Source organism: Herpailurus yagouaroundi, unplaced genomic scaffold, assembly GCF_014898765.1.
Source record: "Herpailurus yagouaroundi ecotype Mexico unplaced genomic scaffold, PumYag 142, whole genome shotgun sequence".
NCBI classification, from domain to species: Eukaryota; Metazoa; Chordata; class Mammalia; order Carnivora; family Felidae; genus Herpailurus; species Herpailurus yagouaroundi.
The window spans coordinates 21,012,544-21,032,973 of NW_024412397.1; the positions used below are offsets into that span (position 1 = coordinate 21,012,544).

At 39.6% G+C, this 20,430-nt stretch overlaps 1 protein-coding gene across 1 annotated transcript; it reads right to left on the reverse strand.

Moving 5' to 3' along the window:
- Positions 1-15,045: 15,045 nt before the first annotated feature.
- DYNAP (dynactin-associated protein) lies at positions 15,046-19,953 on the reverse strand. The gene is made up of 3 exons (XM_040478776.1): positions 19,556-19,953; positions 16,762-16,842; positions 15,046-15,937 (listed from the first exon to the last, which is right to left on the reverse strand). The coding sequence occupies exons 1-3, from the start codon at positions 19,610-19,612 to the stop codon at positions 15,608-15,610; spliced, it is 468 nt and encodes a 155-aa protein (XP_040334710.1). The 5' UTR covers positions 19,613-19,953; the 3' UTR covers positions 15,046-15,607.
- Between the last annotated feature and the right edge of the window lie 477 nt (positions 19,954-20,430).

Below are 20,430 nucleotides of genomic sequence, written 5' to 3' on the forward strand. Positions count from 1 at the left end.
AGGATTACTGATAAGCTGGCACATCCTAGTTAGAAGCTATTCCTCAATTGGTAGGTTTTCCTCTAATTATCTCTGTGGTACAGGACTATTAAATAAATCAACTGAGACAGCAAGGCATTATACAATTTGGTAAGAGCCACGTTCTGTTTCCCAGGAGTCCCGAGGGGCTCTGGCAGGGGGAATGTGGAGGGCAGCTAGGGTCCACAGAAGATGGAGAGTCCTGAAGGGGAGCTCTTGTCCCCTAAGAACTGCGGGGAAACATCCAAGGGAAGCACCACTAGGCAGAAGCCAGCTTGGAGGTCCTCTGTCTCACGCCATCTCAGAGCCAAAATGGTTGCCTCTTGCTTTCCTCAGTTTCCCCCACCAGACATGGCATGGTCTTCACTGATTGATTCAAACTGTCCTAAGCTTTAGTGTTTTCTGGCACCAATCCCTTAATTATAGTAAAGTGATTTTAGTGTTGGAAGATATAGTAAAGCAGCCAATTAATTTTTTTGTCAGTTCTATTCAGAGTGGGGAAAGAAAATTAACATGACCTCATTCTCAGACTAAAATCAGGGAATACAAATTGAGATTATTCAGACTCAGATATAGATGTTTTTTGCCAAAGGCTATGTAAAGTTTTATTAGGGTAACGGTTTTTAAAAAACAAATTAGTCTTTAAAAAGAAGCCAATGATTGGGGTGCCTCAGTGACTAAGTCCGTTGAGAATCGGACCCTTGATTTCTGCTCAGGTCATGATCTCACAGTGGTTCATGAGATTGAGCCCTGCATCAGGCTCTGTGCTGACAGCTTGGAGCCTGCTTGGGGTGTTCGTTCTCTCTCTCTCTCTCTCTCTCTCTCTCTCTCTCTCTCTCTGCCTCTTCCCTGCTCATGCTCTGTCAAAAATTAGACTAAAAAAAGAAGAAGAAGAAGAAGCCAATGATCATGGATAATATATAGCTGGGGAGAAAACGAAAAAAGGAAAAGTGAAGTAGCAACTTTCTCCCAACTAGAGCTAAGAACAGGGTGGAAGAGAAGTTAAGGAAGGGCCAGTAAGTACTTTACTTCAAATTCTCTAGCTTTTGGTTTCATTGTTAAAGATTTATTGTTTATTTCTCAGAAAATCTAGACGAATTTATTTTAACTTGGCCAGGTCCTTTAGTGACACGCTTTATGAATATTCAGCAACCACTCTTCATTACCAAACCTGAAATTTCTGCTGGCCGCATTAGTTAGCATTGGTTTCTACGTTTAGGAAGACTCCTGCTCTATTCACAGTTCTGCAGTGTGGTTATTGTGCTGCTCAGAATTATTCTTTTTCTTCCAGTGCTTTTCACAAACAAATACTATTATTTCGCTAACGACTCTTTGGGAGAGACACCTGGATTTTGGATGAATCACTAGCTCTTAAGTGACTGGAGGAGTGTGAGATATGCTCACACAGGCTGGAAGCAGGTACCCCTAAGGAGGGCATTCAACTTTCATACAATCTTCAAAGCTTTTGACTGTCAACTTAGTACACATGATGTGTTACATTTTCCCAACCTTACTTTGGAGGATCCTTCTTTGGATAATCACGTTTCCTTCAAAGGGAGAAGTTGCTCAGAGAACACAGATGGTTCTGGCACTCTTCTTAAAACTTCTGAGCCAAGCTAAAGACTGTTTATTTAGGGACATTAATTTCAAACTTAATCTCAGTGTTTTGCTCATAGCAACACTCAAGAAATGGTTCCCATTTTCCGTTTAAAAGGATATGACCACAAAATTTGGGGCACCTGGGTGACTCAGTCAGTTGAGCGTCCAGCTTCGGCTCAGGTCATCTCACAGTTTGTGGGTGCAAGCCCCACGTCGGGCTCTGTGCTGACAGCTTAGAGCCTGGAGCCTGCTTCTAATTCTGTGTCTCCCTCTCTCTCTGCTCCTCCCCCCCTCATGCTCTGTCTCGCTCGCTCTCTCTCCTTCAAAAATAAAAACATTAAAAAAAATTTTTAAAGGATACCACCATAAAATTCATAAAAACAATCTATCCTTCCATAGTGTCTTCTCAAAGAAGCTTTCTTTCATGAGTCTACAAAGACTTCCTACCACCTTTCTAACTATGAAGAATTACAAAGAAGATATTTTATCAGTGTATTTAGATTTTACTTTTGTTGATATCACTGACAAATGATGGTCATAATACCTACGTTAAGTAAATTTTGAATGCTTAAAATTGACACCATAGAGTGTGTCTAGATTCCATAACTTTTATTTGCACTGGGAAATAAGGAAATTAATTTGACTCACTTAATTACAGTATCCACTTTACTGTGGTGGTCTGGAACCAAATCTGCAATATGCTGAAGAATATTAATCTATTTAAATCTTATAAATTCTATAGATTATACACAACTGTTATCTCCAATTTATAGATGAGGAATCCAAGATTTGGAGAGGTTAAAGGCATTCCTGAGGTCACAATTTACACTTAGAACTGGGATTAAAACCCAAATGTCTCTGCTCAAAAATCCCCTAACTACTCTAGATCACAGCCTCCTTATTTCAGAATAAAAACATCCTGCACCTAACGTTGAAAATCAAGTAGTTCATCTCTAGAAGGAGAAATAATAATACCAATCTTTATTGTTACGATCTGTTATAGCTGCAAAGTACTTTCAGGCTAATGACATCGGATTATCTCAAAAACAACTTTAGCAACAAGTTTGAATATCCCCATTTTATACATGAAGAAGCCGATTTCCAATAACTTGAAAAGATTCTCTCAGGGGGTATATAAATGGTCAGTGGCAGAAGCAAGATCTCCATCCCATCTCATTGTGTGGGTCCCACCACCCGTTAATGCTATTCTAGGCAGAAAATGGTGATGGGCCATGTTTTCTGGGAGATGCTGCCATTTTCTTGAAAGAAATTCTGGTGTGACAAGAACACTTTCCCAGAGGAAAGAGAGATTTGCAGAAGTATTTGAATTTACCTTCCTGCCCTGAATCAGCCCCAGAACCAGAATAATCTAGCCCATTTGTCAACAGCAATTGGTTTCAATGCAGACATGTGATTAAGGTATCCTTGGGGAAAGGGACTGTGAAAACCTGAAGCACTGTATAAACTAAAATACACAAAATTGTATTTTATTCACTGAAACGGTTTTTAAATATTTAAACCTTAACATTCTGTACTAAGGTGGTCCTCACTGGTGCCAATAATAGCTAAATTTAGTTTAAAACTACTTTTCACTTTGAGAAGAGTTGTGTGGTATAATTCTCTTCATGTGTGTGACTTAGCCAGCTAACAGTGCAAGAGGGAAGGTGAATCCTTTCATCTCCCATTCAACCCTCACCTCCAATCATTGCAGAGTCTTTGTGCATGCCCTTTTTTTAGTATATTTTTTTAAGCTTATTTATTCAGAGACAGAGTTCACACAAGTGGCAGGATGGAGGGCGGGAGGCAGAGACAAGAAGAGAAAATTCCAACTGCGCCTGTGGAGTCCAGACGGGGTGGGGGGCTCAAATTCAACCAAGAGATCATGACCCTAACAGAAATAGAGTCTAATGCTTAACTGACTGAGTCACCCAGGTGACCCTTTATACATGCATTTTAATTTTTATTCCACCAACCCCTAACCTCTGTTCAGTTTTGAGGGAACCGTATGAAAATATGGTCTTCATGAAGCTTCAACTATGTTGTGATATTTTTCTTAGTTGAATGTCAATATTAATTATAATTTTCTAAATATTTATAAATTACTAAAGGAGGAGAATTGGCCAAAAATATGCTAGGTAGCAAGGGAATAACATCCTTAAGAATCCACCATCATCCTCAAATAACATGTATTGAACATTGGCTAGGTACGAAGCTAGCTGGCTATATATATGACTCTATGCACTCTTCACAATAGATCTATGAAGTAAGTGGGTCTTCTAATCTCCACTTCCCAAATGTGAAAAGTAGGGCACAGAAAGATCAGGTAATTTTCCAAAGGTCACATAGACAGTGAGAGAGCTAGGTTTCAAGTCCCAGCTACCTGGTTTTAGAGCATGTACGCTTTACTCTATGTACAATATTGAGAGACAAATATAAAACCCTTTGAGACCTAAAAAAGAAAATCTTTTTCTCAGGAAAAATGAAAAGTAAAATTGAAGAGTTGGAGGCAATATAAAAAACAATTTTCTTTCTTCCAACTGAAAATAAAATCCATTAAAACGAGGTAGACATTAATCAAATGTGAATTAAGTTACACATGCAGGAAAAGTGTCAGAATTAAGTCAGAAAATGTTAAGTGAAAAAGTTTTATATTAGTGCAGAGCCCAAGATCTGAATTTACGTAAACTCAACTTTATCACTAATGCACGCAAGATAACAGGGTTCAAGTCCTTTACGCCAAGCCTACACGTAGCCAGCACTTGCCAAGGTTTATTCCAGCTTCAGATCCTTCATTTCAGAAGTGCAGTTTGGATTGGATAATCTCCACAAATCTCTTTCTGCTTCTGGGATGTGGTCAGTGCCTTAATACTTGCTTTGTATTTTCTCCATGCCGAGCACAGGGCTGGGTTCTGTGGAGATACACGCAAGCAAAGGCGTGATCCCATGCCTTCCGGGAGGGGCCCCTGGTCCTCACTAGTGACAGGCGAAATTCCTGAAAACCTGAATCCTCAGGTGGGTGGCACCTGCTGCCAGCACCCTTGACACTGAAATTGAGCACCTCTGACTCACGATTATTAGACACTGTTAGACTTTTGCTACTGTCAGAACGTTTATAAAAGAGTTTACAAAATTTTTTTTAATGTTTATTGTTGAGAGCGAGCGAACGAGCGCAGGAGAGGGCAGAGAGAGAGGGAGGCACAGAATCTAAAGTAGGGTCCAGGCTCTGAGCTTTCAGCACAGAGCCTGATGGGGGGGGGGGGGGGCTCGAACTCCCGAACCATGAGATCATGACCTGAGCCAAAGTCGGGCGCTCAACTGCCTGAGCCACCCAGGCACCCCAAGTGTTTGTAAAAGAGTTTTAAAGAGTACCGGGAGCTCATAAAATGATTAGGAATTTGGGATGAAGTGCTTACTTTTTCCTCTAAAGAATTTTGGAGTTAGTTGTTATGGGAGAGACTCTGAGCTGTCCCATGATATCCATCCTTTGTTTTCCTGATAAATAAAACCATCAGTTTTAGCTGGTCACACAAACATCCAAAATACTATGCATTCCCCCAGCCTACCTTACAGGTAGGCATGGCGTAGGACTAAAATTGGCAGTGGGTTGTAATATAATTGCTGCGACTTCTGAAAAATATTCTTGGAGGGAAGGATCAGTACTTTGATGCCTCTCCCTTTCTGCTGGCTGGAATATAGGTGCAATGACCAGAGTTTAAGCAGCCATTTTGGACCATGAAATAGAAACCAGATGCTGAGGATAAGGAGCAATGAGATAAGGGAGTCAAGGTCTCTGATGACCATAAAATTACTTTTGCCAAGTGTTACAGCTGCCTTCAGCTTTTAATGTCTGTAAGAAAGAAACTTTCTGGGGGCGCCTGGGTGGCGCAGTCGGTTAAGCGTCCGACTTCAGCCAGGTCACGATCTCGCGGTCCGGGAGTTCGAGCCCCGCGTCGGGCTCTGGGCTGATGGCTCAGAGCCTGGAGCCTGCTTCCGATTCTGTGTCTCCCTCTCTCTCTGCCCCTCCCCCGTTCATGCTCTGTCTCTCTCTGTCCCAAAAATAAATAAAAACGTTGAAGAAAGAAACTTTCTGTATTTCTAAGATTTCTATGATTCTAGCTTTTTTAGCTTCCCATATATAAATGATATCATACTGTATTTCTCACTCTCAGGCTTATCTCACTTAGCATAATGCCTCAACTTCCATCCGTGTCCTCACAAATGGAAGAATTTCCATTTCTGGTGGCTGAATTTTTTTCCACATCTTTATCCATTCATCTGTTGACACTTACATTGCTTCCATATCTTGACTGTTATGGAGAAGGCTGCACTGAACATGGGACCACAGATCTCTTTCAGATTGTGTTTTCATTTCCTTTCAAAACATAACCAGAAGCACAATCGCCAGATCATACAATAGTTCTTTTATCAATTTCTTGAGGAACCTTCATACCGTCTGCCGTAGTGGCTGCACCAGTTTGCATTCCTACCAGTGCACAGGGTTCCCCTTTGTCCACAAGTTTGCCAACACTTGTTCTTCTGTCTTTTTGATGATAGCCATTCTAACAGTGTGAGGTGAGGTCTTGTGGTTTTCATTTGCATATTCCTGATTAGAGATTTTGAGTATCTTTTCATGGACCTTTTGGCCATTTGTAGGTCTTCTTTGGAAAAATGTTTATTCCTCTGCCCATTTTTTTTTTTTTATTTTGAGAGAAAAGGACAAAGTGAGCAGGGGAGGGGCAGAGAGAGAAGGAAAGAGAGAATCCCAAGCAGGCTCTGCACTGTTAGCATGGAGCCTCATGCAGGACTCCAACTCCCAAACTGCTGAAATCAAGAGCTGAACACTTAACAGACTGAGCCACCCAGGTGTCCCATCCTCTGCCCACTTTTTAAATTGTACATTTTTTTTCTTATCAAGTTGTGAGTTCCTTATAGATTTTAGATATTAACCCCTCATCAGATTATATGATTTGCAAATATTTTCTCCCCTTCTGTAGATTGCATTTTGCTGATGGTTTCCTTTGCTGTGCAGAAGACTTAGTTTGATCATTATCCTTTTAATATGCAATTGAATTTAGTTTGCTAATATTTTGTCAGTTTTTGTACCTACATTCATTAGGGATATTCGCCTATACTTTTGTTTTCTTGCAGTGTCCTTATCTGGTTTTGGTATCAGAGTAATGCTAGCCTTGTAAAAGGAGTTGGGCGTATTCCCTCCTCAACTTTTTGAAACACTTTAAGGCGGCTTGGAATGAATTCTTTAAATGTTTGGTAGAATTCACCAGTGAAACCATCTGGTCCTGGGCTTTTCTAGAAGCTAGAAAGTTTTTGATTACTGATTTATTCACCTTACTCCTGTTGATCTGTTTGGAGTTTTGGTTTCTTCATGACTCAGCCTTGGCAGGTCATAGATCTCTAGGGAGTTGTCCATTTCTTCTATGTCATCTAATTTGTTGCCATAGAATTGTTCACAGTAAACTCTTCTGATCTTTCTAGAGTTGTGGTAGGAGTTGTCGTGTCTCCTCTTCCATTTCTAATGTTGACTCTTGGTTTGTGTAGCTAAATGTTTTTCAATTTTATTTTTTTATTTTTTCAAATAACCAGCTCTTAGTTTTATTCATCTTTGTTTTACTGTTTTTCTTTTTAATGTTTATTTTTGAGAGAGAGAGAGAGAAAGAGCACAAGCAGGAGAGGGGAAGACACACACACACGCGCACACACACACACACACACACACACACACACACACACACACAGAATCTGAAGCAGGCTCCAGGCCCTGAGCTGTCAGCACACAGCCCAACCTGCACTCAGACTCACAAATCGTGAGATCATGACCTGAGCTGAAGTTGGACACTTAATCAACTGAGCCACCCAGGCACCCCTGGTCTCTTTTTTAAAGTAGATCTACTGAGGTATAACTGACCTACAACAAATTGCACATGCTTACATCATACAATTTGATAGTTTTTAACCCATGGAAACCTCACAACAATCAAGATAATGAACATAGCCATCACCATCAAGATTTTCCTTATGCCCCTTTGTAATTGACCCCAGGTCTCCCCACTCCAATTCTTGTCCTTAGGCAACCAATGGTCTGTTTCTTCACGATTACTTTAAGTTTTCTGAAAGTTTCTACTAATAATCATATAGTTTTCTTCTGTTTGCTTACCCTCAGCATAATTACTTTGAGATTCCTCATGTGGTATGTATCAGTAATTGATTCAGGGGTGCGCAGGTGGCTCAGTCAGTTGAGCATTGATTCTTGATTTCAGCTCAGGTCATGACCCCAGGGTCATGAGATCAAGCCCTGCATCTGGCTACACACTCAGCATGGCGTCTGCTTGGGATTCCCTGTTCCTCTGCCCCTCTCCCCTACTTGTCCTAAAATTAAAGTAGTTGCTCTAAAATTAGAGATTTTGAGTATCTCTCATGCTCATGCTCTAAAATTAAAGTAGTTGATTCATTTTCATGGGGCGGGGGCAGTGACATATCTGCTCAGATCCTTGTTGTTTACTTCCTTCTGCTATCTTTGGGCTTATTCTTTCTGGGTTTCCTTGAGGTATAAAGTTAGGTTGTTTGATATCTGTCGCTTTCTGGGAGTTTATTCTATTAACTTCCCTCTTAGAACTTCTGCAGAATCCCATGTTTTCAGGTGTTGTGTTTCTATTTTAAGATTTTTATTTCCCTTTTGATTTTTTTTCTTCGACCCATTGTTTGTTCAGTAGTGTGCTAAGTTTCCCCATGCTTATAAGTTTTCCAACCTTCTTCCAGTTATTGGTTTCTAGTTTCATATCACAGTGGTCAGAAAAGATACTTGGTATAATACCCCCAGGGCCTGTATTTGTTTTACTATCATTTCTGCCTTTGAGAATACCTCTTGTTGGTTAGTACCCCAATCTCATTGGCTTCCTTTCTTAACCAAGGCATATAAAGGTGTTAATATCTGTGCTAGACGAGGACTAAAAGATCTCCAGGATCCCAATAAACCAACCAAAGCTTTTAATTCTTTTGCCATTACAGGGATTGGGAAGGCTTATATTTTATCAGTGACTGCCTCTGGCATTGCTTTGGTCTTACCTAACCACATGACTCATGGGCACATTACTGATTGACCTAGCCCTTGATTCTATCAGTATTTACCTTCCAGTCTCCTAAGTACACTTGTAATGCCGCAGTTGCTGAAGACAAGGAAGGTAAATCACCACAAGTTAATACAGCATCTATAGAATAAAGCACCATCTCCTCTAACAACATCCATTTTTCCAAATCTCTGGGTACCATCCTATGACAAATGGTGGGACTATGGAACATCTGGAAGGTTCATGGTTTCCTGTTCCACATGAAAGCAGATTGGTTTTGGGATTTGAGTTCTAATGGAATGCTGTAAAGGGCATTAGCTAGGTCCAGTACATAATGATAGAAAAATTCATGGTATCCATTAAGACCTAACAATAAGACTATCAGGCACCTGTAGGTTGGATGGGTGGAGTAACTTTATTGAGTTCGCTAGAACCTATTGTCATTTGCCAGGTCCCATTAGAGTTCTTTATAGGCCCAGCCTGACTATTGAATGAGCTTTGAGCAGATCTACCCTAACCTTTTCTAATTCTCTAATGGTGGTGGTTATCTCATTATGGCCCTCAGGTAGTTTACATTGTTTTTGTTTATTACTTTCCAGGGGATAGCAACTGTATAGACTCCCATTTTGCAGGAGTCCTGAGAACAGGTTTCATTATTCGAGTATGTAACCTAGTTCACCTGTTTTTAAATATAATTTATTGTCAAGTTAGCTAATATACAGTGTGCTCTTGGTTTTGAGGGTAGATTCCCGTGATTCATCGCTCACATACAACATCCAGTGCTTATCCCAGCAACTGCCCTCCTCATGCCCATCACCTATTTTCCCCTCTCCCCCACCGTCCCCCCCCCCACCTGCTGTCAACCATAAGAGACCTTTAAATACAGAGAACAAAGTTCACCTGTTCTTGTAATTAGATCCAGATCCTAGAAAACATCTACACCCAAATTCTACTCAGGAATGGGGAAATACACACTAAAAAACAGCAGGAAGGAAGCCTGCCCATTTGTAGATAAAGACTAATTTGTCTGACCTTGATAATCTGTCCCCCATTAGCATTAATGGCTTCACTGTCTCTCCCCAAAGTTTGAGAGGTTTCCACAGATAAGTGTGCATCTAGCTCTAGCATCTATCAGAGCAAGTACAGGCTGCCCACCAGCACAAGACCAATAAACGACCACTTCAACATGGGTCCCCCCCCGACACACACTAGAGGGCAATGTTGGCCTAACCCCGTATCTCTAGGGTGGGGGGGGGGGGTAGGGGGTATCCACCTCTGAAATTCCTCCATTAATGGAGAGGCACTTGGCGACACACCTGGCTTTGAGCCTTTCTTCAAGGGAGTGAACTGCTTTGCCTTAGCACCTTCCACGTGCTTGGCGAGACTAGATTGGGTTGTCTATATTTTCCCTCTGGGTTCCAGATATTACATCTTGCCATAATTGTTTATGAGGGAACTTGGTGGGTCTACTTTCTGCCATTTTATCGTTGGCAGGATCCTTTGTTTCTCCCCATTTTCAACCCGTTTCCCTCAGGACAGATTATTTCGGTTTCATTTAGTCAGCCATCATAACAGCTACTATAGCAATGGGCCGATTAACCATAGGGGCAAGAACAGATACTAAAGTCTCCTACCATGGCCCCAGGGCTAACTGTAAGATATGGTCTTTCCTACCAGAGGAAAATAATTCTTTGTCTGGGCCTCTAAAATGCTGGGCAATGGCATGTTTTATTCCTAGTTCACCTATAATTTCTTATAGTTCTCCCTTAAAGGTCCAGCATAGAAGAGCAGGGGCAATATCCTCTTTATTTAAGCCAGGTTATGGTAATGTTGGTATTTATCCAATCAAATTAGCTAAGCACCTAGATTCTCACCCATGCCTGCATCATCTTTGTCACAAAGCAGGTTGAGCAGTGACTGAGGCCATTTTGACATCTCAAACCCACTTAGCATATCTCCCCCAGTATTCCACCGTCGTAACACCCAAGCAGCCAACCTTCCAAGCCCATTTGCTTAAAGCAGCTGGTTAGCTCCACTAATTCAGCAGAATAGTCCCTCATAGTTATTTTCTCACTAGTGGGAACTTCTTATCATCCCCAGGCTCACAAGTGGCCTGGGTCTTTGAATCAGAAGGTGTGCCCATACATCATTTTGCTCCTCCATGATAGGTACTCATCAGAGGAGTCATTATCTCAGGGATCGCATGATTTAGGATCCCACTTCTCTTGGGATACAGTTCCCACTTTAGCGTGCAACAATCTGTGCCCGTGCATCTTTGCCATCTTAAATGCCATAGTTTCCAAGCATTCTTCCTGCTGTTGGATTCTTTTGGACATAATGTCCATATTAGAGGAACAGGGGTTCCTATATCCTTTTCCAAAGCCCCACTTCTAAAAACACACTTCACTGATTTGTTCCAATTCTCTCCTTACTAGTAATTCCTTTTCCCTGGCATCTAATAATGCACAGATCAATGGCCAAACTACTACCGCAATAGCTTATTCACTTTCCCATCTCCATTTCCTTCCTCTCCTCCCACCCCTACTGTTTCAGATATGATATCTAACAATGCCTTGGGCTTTTGGCTGGCAGGGGGCAGGGATAGGGTGCATTCCTGTTTGCACTGGTCTGAAATGCTCCAAAAACCTGGTAAGTTGCGCCACATGGGGGTGGCTGGCCAACCTGGGATTTCTCCCACAAACAATGGGCTTTCCCCTGTACCCAGGCTTTGGTTTTCAGTCTCCCAGCTGACTTGCCCATTGTTAGAAGGTGGAGGAAGGTCAGTAGCCCAAAGAGAAGGCACTCTGAGACTGAAAACTGAAGCAAACCTCTCTATACCATTTACAGGATTTTATTCAAGGTGACTTACCGACAGTGGGGAATCAGGCAGAAAATGACTCACTGTAACTGCAGAGCTATCTTCTACCCCTATTCTCCACCGAGTCCAGCCCTTAATCCCGAGTTTTTATAGAGCAAGGGGCATGGTGGGGCGGTCACAGGGTAGTTACCTAAAGTGGTACCATCTGTGTGCACCAGAGGCTCTCTGCTGGTTATCTAAAGTGGAGCCTTCTGTGTGCCACTTTAGGAACGATCAAACTCCGAACAAGCCTTCCCACATTCCAGACAGGTTATACCTTAATTTCCACAGGGCATGGAACACATAGGGGAAGTCACTGAACAGGCCAGAACAAGATGGAGGGCCAAAGATGGAGTCAGATGGAACTATAGTTCCAAAATTCAGTCTTTTGAAACTGCACAATATCAGAGTGACTGGCTTAAATAGTGTACCTGTTGAAAGGCTTCCCTAAAATACTGTGGATGTCATCATAGAGCAGGGCTACCTATTACAACAGATTTTCAGTATAGATAAATGGGCTTTGGGGGGAAGAAAATGCCCATTAGGACATATTCCAGTAAAGCTTCTAAAGCAGTTAATTACACTCTAATTTAGTGAAGCGTATTTGAAAGCTTAACATTTAATCCTACATAAAGTTACTTTGCATTTAAGAACAAATGATACTCTCACAAAAGTCTATGCACAGAAGTTTTATATCGAGAAGCTTCCTGACTAACTTAAAATATGTCACGATAGGGGCACCTGGGTGGCTCAGTCGGTTGGGCGTCCGACATTGGCTCAGGTAATGATCTCACAGTTTGTGGGTTCGAGCCCCACATTGGGCTCCATGCTGACAGCTCAGAGCCTGGACCCTGCTTCAGATTCTGTGTCTCCCACTCTCTCTGTCACTCCACTGCTCACACACACTGTCTCTCTCTCTCTCTCTCTCTCTCTCTCTCTCTTTCTAAAACATAATTAAACATTAAAAATTTTTTAAAAATAAAATATGTCACAATCGACCAAGTGTGGTGAATAAATTTTTGAAATAATAAATATTAGACTTCTATATGGTTTTAATATTTGTTGAATAAACCACTAAAACTGGGTGATTACTTATTTATTGACTATGCACACTTAGTATTTTCATAGTACTTTGTAAAATTTTTGTTCGAGATGTGTATTTTAATTTGTGAAGATATTTCCCACAACTCTGTTTACTATTTTAATATTTTATTAAACTTTTTAAAACTGAAAGTCTAAAGCAAAAAACAAGAACCAAAGAGTTCATTCACATCATTAGTCACAAGCCCAGAAATCTAATGATCTCAGATAACTTTAATTGCAATATCCTCCACCCCAATATTTAACATGGGAAATCCATTGCTAAGATTCTCCTTAAACGTAAAGAAGCTATCCTTTCCATATTACCATACTGCATTCTGTATTATCTCTAAAAGTAAGGGAAGTAAACAACAGCTCTTATTACAACTTAGCATGTCTTCTAGAATACAAAAATTTTTTTTTTTTTTTTTTAGTTAGCAGTAAATTTATTTTAGGTCTTTTTAAAAATACTTTTTTTAACTTTTATATCAAAAAGTTTAAGTCATATCAGAAAGTACATTTAAACCTAGTGCTTTTAGTCTTTCTTCTTCATAAGCTTTTAAATCAAAAATGCAATAGAAATGACTTGGGTTAAGATTGCCTGGGGGAAAACGCATGCACACTTACTCCCTTATGTTTATTAATCTTATCTAGAGCTTTATGATTTTTTTTCTAAAATTTATATAACAACTTTCATCATTTTTTTTCTTTTTTCTGTTAAACAGAGGAAGAGATAGAGAGCAGGGGAGGGGCAGAGAGAGAGAGAGAGGGAGAGAGAGAATCCCAAGCAGGCTCTGTGCCATCATCCTGCTCAGTCTCACCACCATGAGATCATGACCCGAGACAAAAATCAAGAGTTAGATGCTTAACTGACTGAGCCACCCAGGCATCCTGACTTTCATCATTCTTGAATTGTATTATCAAATGATATTTGTGGTATAAAAAATATATATTCTTTAAAGACTCAAATTTGGGGGCGCCTGGGTGGCTCAGTTGGTTAAGCATTGGACTTCAGCTCAGATCACGATCTCGTAGTTCATGGGTTTGAGCCCCGTATCGGGCTCTGCAATGACAGCTCTGGAGCCTGCTTCAGATGCTGTGTCTCCTTCTCTGTCTCTCTCTCAAAAGTTAATAAACATTAAATAAATAAATAAATAAATACTCAAATTTTTACATTTCTTGGTGTCTGAAAAATAATACTAGTTGTCCATATATAACAATTTTGTAAGGAATGACTGTATTTCTGATCTTTCTTTTGTGGAGTCTAATTACTCAGTAAGGCCTCAAAGTCATGCTAATTTACATGACTTATTGTTGCCTGCGGCAACTCAACCTAGAATGATAGAGAACACAAAGTCTTTTGCTTTAGGGAAACAAAACAATGCTTTTAGAACTTTTAATGGTGCACAAAAGACAAGCAGAAGTTGGAAGCTGGATACCAAGGCTTTAGTGGCTTGGGTATAGGCTATGGGCTGAGTCTTTGGGTAGGAGCCCCCTTGTCTGGAACACTCTTCCATTTTTGTAGAGTTTGGAGGTTGGGGGTGGAATGGGCAGGTTAATTTAACTCTAAAGTCTTTCCCAGAAGGAAACATGTATGCTTTCAGTGAGTATTAAACACTCAGAATATAAATAACATTGAATAAGTCTTGTGTTTCATAGCAAAATACAAGCAATGTGCCCTCAAACTTGTAGTACAAAATACAAATTTTGTAAGTAATAATTTATAGTAGTTTGGAGACTAAGCAAAATATCAAATATGGAAAATAATATTGACAATATCAGTGAAACTTCAGAAATATAAAATACATCACTTGTTACATTTGAAGTGTTCCTAAGTGTGCTTTTGATTTTAAATCTATTAAACCCCCTTAACCCTCTCATTTTCTATTTAATGATCTCTATGTAAGTCCAAATTTTCATCCTTTTTCAACTTTTAGTCCTTCTCCAAAATCTTCCTTGATTATTCCTAACTTCACTGACTTCTTTTCTGAATTTCCCAAGAGAAATGCCTCTGTACTGACCAATAGGTATTTAAAAACTCTTGCTCATTAACCACTTTAGTTTTTTAAGTTTATTTGTTTTTTTTTTTAAGTTTTTTTTTTCAACGTTTATTTTTGGGACAGAGAGAGACAGAGCATGAACGGGGGAGGGGCAGAGAGAGAGGGAGACTCAGAATCGGAAACAGGCTCCAGGCTCTGAGCCATCAGCCCAGAGCCTGACACGGGGCTCGAACTCACAGACCGCGAGATCGTGACCTGGCTGAAGTCGGACGCTTAACCGACTGCGCCACCCAGGCACCCCTATTTATTTGTTTTGAGAGAGAAAGAGAGCGAGCAGGGAAAGGGCAGGGAGAGGGAGAGAGAGAAACCTAAGCAGGCTCTGTGCTGTCAGACAGAGCTTGATGTGGGGCTCGAACCCATGAACCGTGAGCTCATGACGTGAGTTGAACCAAGAGTTGGACACTTACCCAACTGAGCCACCCAGTCCCCCGACTCATTAACCACGTTAGTTGAACATTTCCTTCTCCCTACTGGAATATAAATGCTGAAAATAGGGAAGTTATGAGATTAGAAAATAATCAATAGCTAGGTAGTAAATATTGGCTTCAGAACCAACAGGCAGAGATCTAAGTAGAGCAGCATCCTCCTGGCAGCCTCTTCAGCAGTTGAAACCACTATTTGTGGAGAATAAAGTTGGTTGTATGGGAGGGATGGAAAGAAAACACTGGGCCCCAGCCTGAATGAATCAATCAGCCTCAGTTGAAAAAAAAAAAAATGTTTTCCAATCATTTGAACACTGGAGGGCCCAAGACTGAGTCATTACCATATGGGAATATAGCAAATGAGTGGAGGGGGAGGAGCAAGCTCTCATGAAGCCAAATGCTTTGCAACCCATTGGCAGGAAGAGAGAACACCTGGACATGCCTCCTTTGGGGTAAGGGTGTTGCTCTGGCTTGAGGAGAGCTAAGGGCTCAAAAGTTCTCTTCAATGATAACTTCATGGTCCAGTGTTGTTATTTCAGTTGTCTCCATGGAGGATGGAGACACCTTGGCAGAGGAGCTTTGGGTGGCCGCAGGGGTAGAAGATCCAGGCAGGGTTGATGAGGTAGGAGATGGGGTAGAATCAGGGATGCAGGTGACATGATTCGACTTTCCATCTGCATGAATGATGATAGTGGTACTGTTGGTGTGCTTGCCAAAGTGGACAAAATATAAGACCAGAATAACAAGGGTTGTGGCAATTAGACAGGCCAAGAGACACACCAGAAATGTTTTCCAGAGTGACCACGGTTTTGCTGTAACCTGCAATGAAGTATGAAAAATATTTCAGCAAATTACATAGAAGTGACTTAGGTAATTGATTTCAATTACTCCACATGCTATAATTTAAAGTAGTTTATCAGCTGTCTCTTAGCGGTTTCTTTCATTCCTTCTCTCTCTCTCTCTCTCTCTCTCTCTCTCTCTCTCTCTCTCTCACACACACACACACACACACACACACACACACACACACAGAGCCCTTGTTTTCAAGTCCATGAGGACAAAATGTCCCTTCTAAGTTACTCCTCTGTACTAAAGCAATAGGGCATCATCTCAAATGCCTTATCACATCATCTCAAATGCCGTCTCAATCACTGTTAAGTAATTATCAGCTACTCAAGTTATTTTACATCACTCAAAGTTACCTTTGACTGATGGACAATGGCAGGTATTCTTTTGCTCATTGTTTGTGATCTCCTATTTTCATATTACGTGTTGAAATTTTATAATTACAAAAATATTTTTTAATTACATTTTTATCTCTTAAACATACATAAGAGGACTCTCATTGAGCTTGGAAAGACATCAAAATACAAAACTTATTAACTCTGGTATGGTGCAGGGTCTTAAATGAATAGAAGGGAGCCCTAATAAACTATTGGGGGCCATGAGTCCCAGGTGTCGCCAGGAGCTTGTGGAGTGGCAGCACGGAGAAGTGCAGAGTAGCCAAAGGACATGGGGACAGTGAGGCGACAGGAGATCCCAGAAGAGTCTGCAGAGATCCCAGAAATGGGCCTGCCTGCCCCATTTCACCAGTGTTCTCAAGACTACTGAAGATTCCCCTTCCCCCAGGCCCTAAATCTTACCCACTGTGGCTGGAGGGTCACATTGGGCAATGTACAACCACACTGTCTTCCTTCATTCAAACAGTATGGATTTCTGGGCAACTGCAGAGAAAGAATTTTTTAAATTAACAAGCAAACAAACAAATAACTCTTATTGTTAAAGATGAAGAAAGTTTATTTTATCCAGGAACATAAACAAATGAAGCACATATAAATGATGTGAGTCCAATATGTATTAAATGAAGAACCAACCAAGTTCTAGGAGAATCTGAAACTCTAATAAATGGTTTGATGATATGAATTGTACAAATACATTTTTCACATCAAATCAATGAAGAAAAATAAAATGATCGATTCAATAGATGCCCAAGGATCATTTTAACAAATTTCGACATTCAATCCTGATGAAAGCAGACAAACAATGCAAATCTCAAAAATCTAAAAATAAAATAGTAATTTCCAAATGTAACAAGGAATGTTTTCCTCAAAATAATGAGTAACAAACATCATATTTAATGGTAAAGCATCAGGCACATTCCTCTGAAGTCAGGAGAAGTGAAAAAATGTCTCCTACCACCAATATCAGGTAATGTTTTTCTAGAAGTTCTCATAGATATGTATGAATAACAGAAATGTGAAGATAAAATTAACATTATTTGTACATGATATGATTGTCTACAAACAGAATCTCAAATACAACATCTCAAAAGTAATAAGAACTCATCATGTTGGCTCATTATAAAAATATGAAAAATATATGTAACAGCACTTGTTTTGTGTGTGCGTGTGCGTGTGTGTACATGTATTAGCAACCACTATTCGTGTAATAAAGCAACTTAAAATGGCTAAGCATATCAAGTGCCATATGACTTACATAAAGAAAACCACAAAATTTTACTGGGAAGCAAAAAGACAATTTGGGTAAATGTCCTCTTATAAAAAGCTTCAGAGGTACCTGGGCGATTCAGTTGGTTAAGCGTCCAACTTTGGCTCAGGTCATGATCTCTCAGTTTGTGAGTTCAAACCCAGCTCAGAGCCTAGAGCCTGCTTCAGATTCTATGTCTGCCTGTCTCTCTGCCCCTTCCCTGCTCACACTCTGTCTCGCTCTAAAAATAAACATTAAAAATAATAATAAAAAAAAGCTTCAGCAGTATAAGCTGAATTTTAATTAATTCTCCAGAATTTTAATTAATATCTTTATGGGATTTTTTTGAGGAAAAACAAGAAAATTAACAAAAATTTCATGTGGCAAGGGGCGCCTGGGTGGCGCAGTCGGTTAAGCGTCCGACTTCAGCCAGGTCACGATCTCGCGGTCCGTGAGTTCGAGCCCCGCGTCGGGCTCTGGGCTGATGGCTCAGAGCCTGGAGCCTGTTTCCGATTCTGTGTCTCCCTCTCTCTCTGCCCCTCGCCCGTTCATGCTCTGTCTCTCTCTGTCCCAAAAATAAATAAACGTTGAAAAAAAAAATTTTTTTTTTAATTTCATGTGGCAAAATAAAGTAACCAAAAGAATAAAAGTAGATTGGATGGGAGAGGGGAAAAGAAACAAAATATTAGCAGTGAGTTTTTTCTGGGAGGAATCATGGGTGATATTGTTCTGTTTTCTTTTTTATTCTCTATATTTCCCAAATTCTCTAAAATTAGCAAATAAACTCATACGGTCATTGTAAAAAAATTTTTTTCTACCCATCATGCTGGGGAATCTAAGAAGTTATAGATTGTCAGATTGGTAAAAAATGGAAAATCCAAACATTCCTTTTCACTGTCTCAGAAGTCAGTTTTACTGTTTAGCATGGGTTTAGCATGATTATCTAATCATTTGACTTAATGGAATAAATTGCATAGATTTTAGCATGTGGGGGAAATACCATAACTCATATTTAATGTAAATTAAAAGGGGAAGGAAATAAAGTGATGTATATATGATATTAAAGCGATGACACTTGGTAGCTTCCCTGAAGTATGAGGCATCCTGTAAAATACGTTTCCAATGGTCTAGCTGTTGAATGCTGAAACTGTAAAACCTTCACAAGTAAAACCTTCAAGTTGCAAAACAACTCATCAAATCTTACCTTTGTATTTATTTTTTCTGATTTGTCTCTTGGTTCTACAACCTCAAGTTGATTTAAAATTCATTTTTCCTTATTATGAACATAATAGTAGTCAAGATTTCTGAAAAGTAGTTTCTTATAATGAGATTATATGTGAGAAATCTGAGTTCTATTTCTAATTCTGCCACTAGCTAGCTGGACTCTTAATGTTTCAATTCCTCCTGTGTAAAATGAACAGATTTGTTTGAACGATGAATGAGACTCCATATACTTTCTAAGAAATATTATTTTTATATTACTAGAATAACACATTTGCAGCATAAGCTTCCCAATGAGACACTTTCCATAAATTACTATTTTAAATGCAAGTAGGCCAATGAGAATAAATATTTTCATTAGATTAAAATATACAATAATTTTCATAATAAACTAAAATAAAAATAATCAATATTTGCTATAAATACTTCAAATAATTTACTAAGAATTCTATCTACTGGTACCTTATATATAAGTGCCAAAATTTAGACAAAATATCTAAATTTAGGCAAAGTCTAATACACAATTCCTAAATGATGTGAAAGCACTATCTGGCATGTTAAATAACAGCCTCAACACTCATGATTTCTGGTAATAACGTCCTAGATTCCATTCATCTTGTAATAGCAAAATCAGAAACAATGCAACTGAACTTTCTTGGAAGGTTAAATGTTAAATGTTGCAAACAAGATTATTAGCCATGAAAGCCATTAAAAGGTATTGGTACTCACCAGCTCTGTTGAGGTTTGCTCAATATCCACAACATGATGTCGTCGTTCCCCATCCATTCTGAGGTTGCTGGGGTCTCAAATACAACCCCCAAAATGTCTATGCTCACTTTGTGGATGAGAACTTGGGAAATCCTGGATTTATGTTAAACTAATAACTGTATTCAATCTGGGTTATGTAAAACAATAGCTATTTTCTGAAAAGAATTTCCCAATTCAACCCGAAAGTATGCAATTTATACTTGCTGAGGAAAAATAAATAGAAAAGTTTGCTCCCTTCAAAAACAGAACACGCAGAAAATTATCCCAACTATCAGAATGACTCTAAGATTCTGGAGGAGATATAAACCCTTGCCCTCTTTATTTCACATAATTCATTTAAAATCACTGAAACTTGATTTCTCATGGGTTAGGAATTTAGTTTTCGTTTCTAAAAAAAAAAAACCCACAAAGCCACTCCTTGGTAATGAGTATTGCAGAATATTCTGTAGCTAAGCAGAGGGATTATGTTAATGACTAATTTCAAAACTTTCCAGAAAAAAGACAATATGGAGATTAGGGGATCATGATAGATTTAGGTGGTTGTTGAATAAAATGTGCTGTGCTGTTGAAGTCAGTGGCTAAACTGAGATGGAAACAGGAACTAAAAACTTACCAAAATGGTTTTACTAAAAATACAGATAAAAATAGGAAGTAAGTACACTTCAGTAGCTCTTGATTATATGAATCGAGGATTATCCACGGTAAATCTAGTCTGCTTCTATGTAAATTTGTGTTGCTTTTGGCTATGGAATGATATCACTGCTTCTCATGAATCCCAATCTTTTTGATAAGCTGGAACTAGGAAAGAAACAATGTCTTTGATACTTTGCCACTTC

What these genes read in the sequence shown, in the direction of transcription:
- DYNAP (XM_040478776.1), bottom strand. Translation starts at nt 19,612, where the DNA reads ATGGATGGGGAACGACGACATCATGTTGTGGATATTGAGCAAACCTCA. An exon ending in AGCAAACCTCAACAGAGCTG is followed by an intron (nt 16,843 to 19,555) that starts GTGAGTACCAAT and finishes CTTTCTCTGCAG; the next exon opens with TTGCCCAGAAATCCATACTG. An exon ending in TGACCCTCCAGCCACAGTGG is followed by an intron (nt 15,938 to 16,761) that starts GTAAGATTTAGG and finishes ACTTCATTGCAG; the next exon opens with GTTACAGCAAAACCGTGGTC.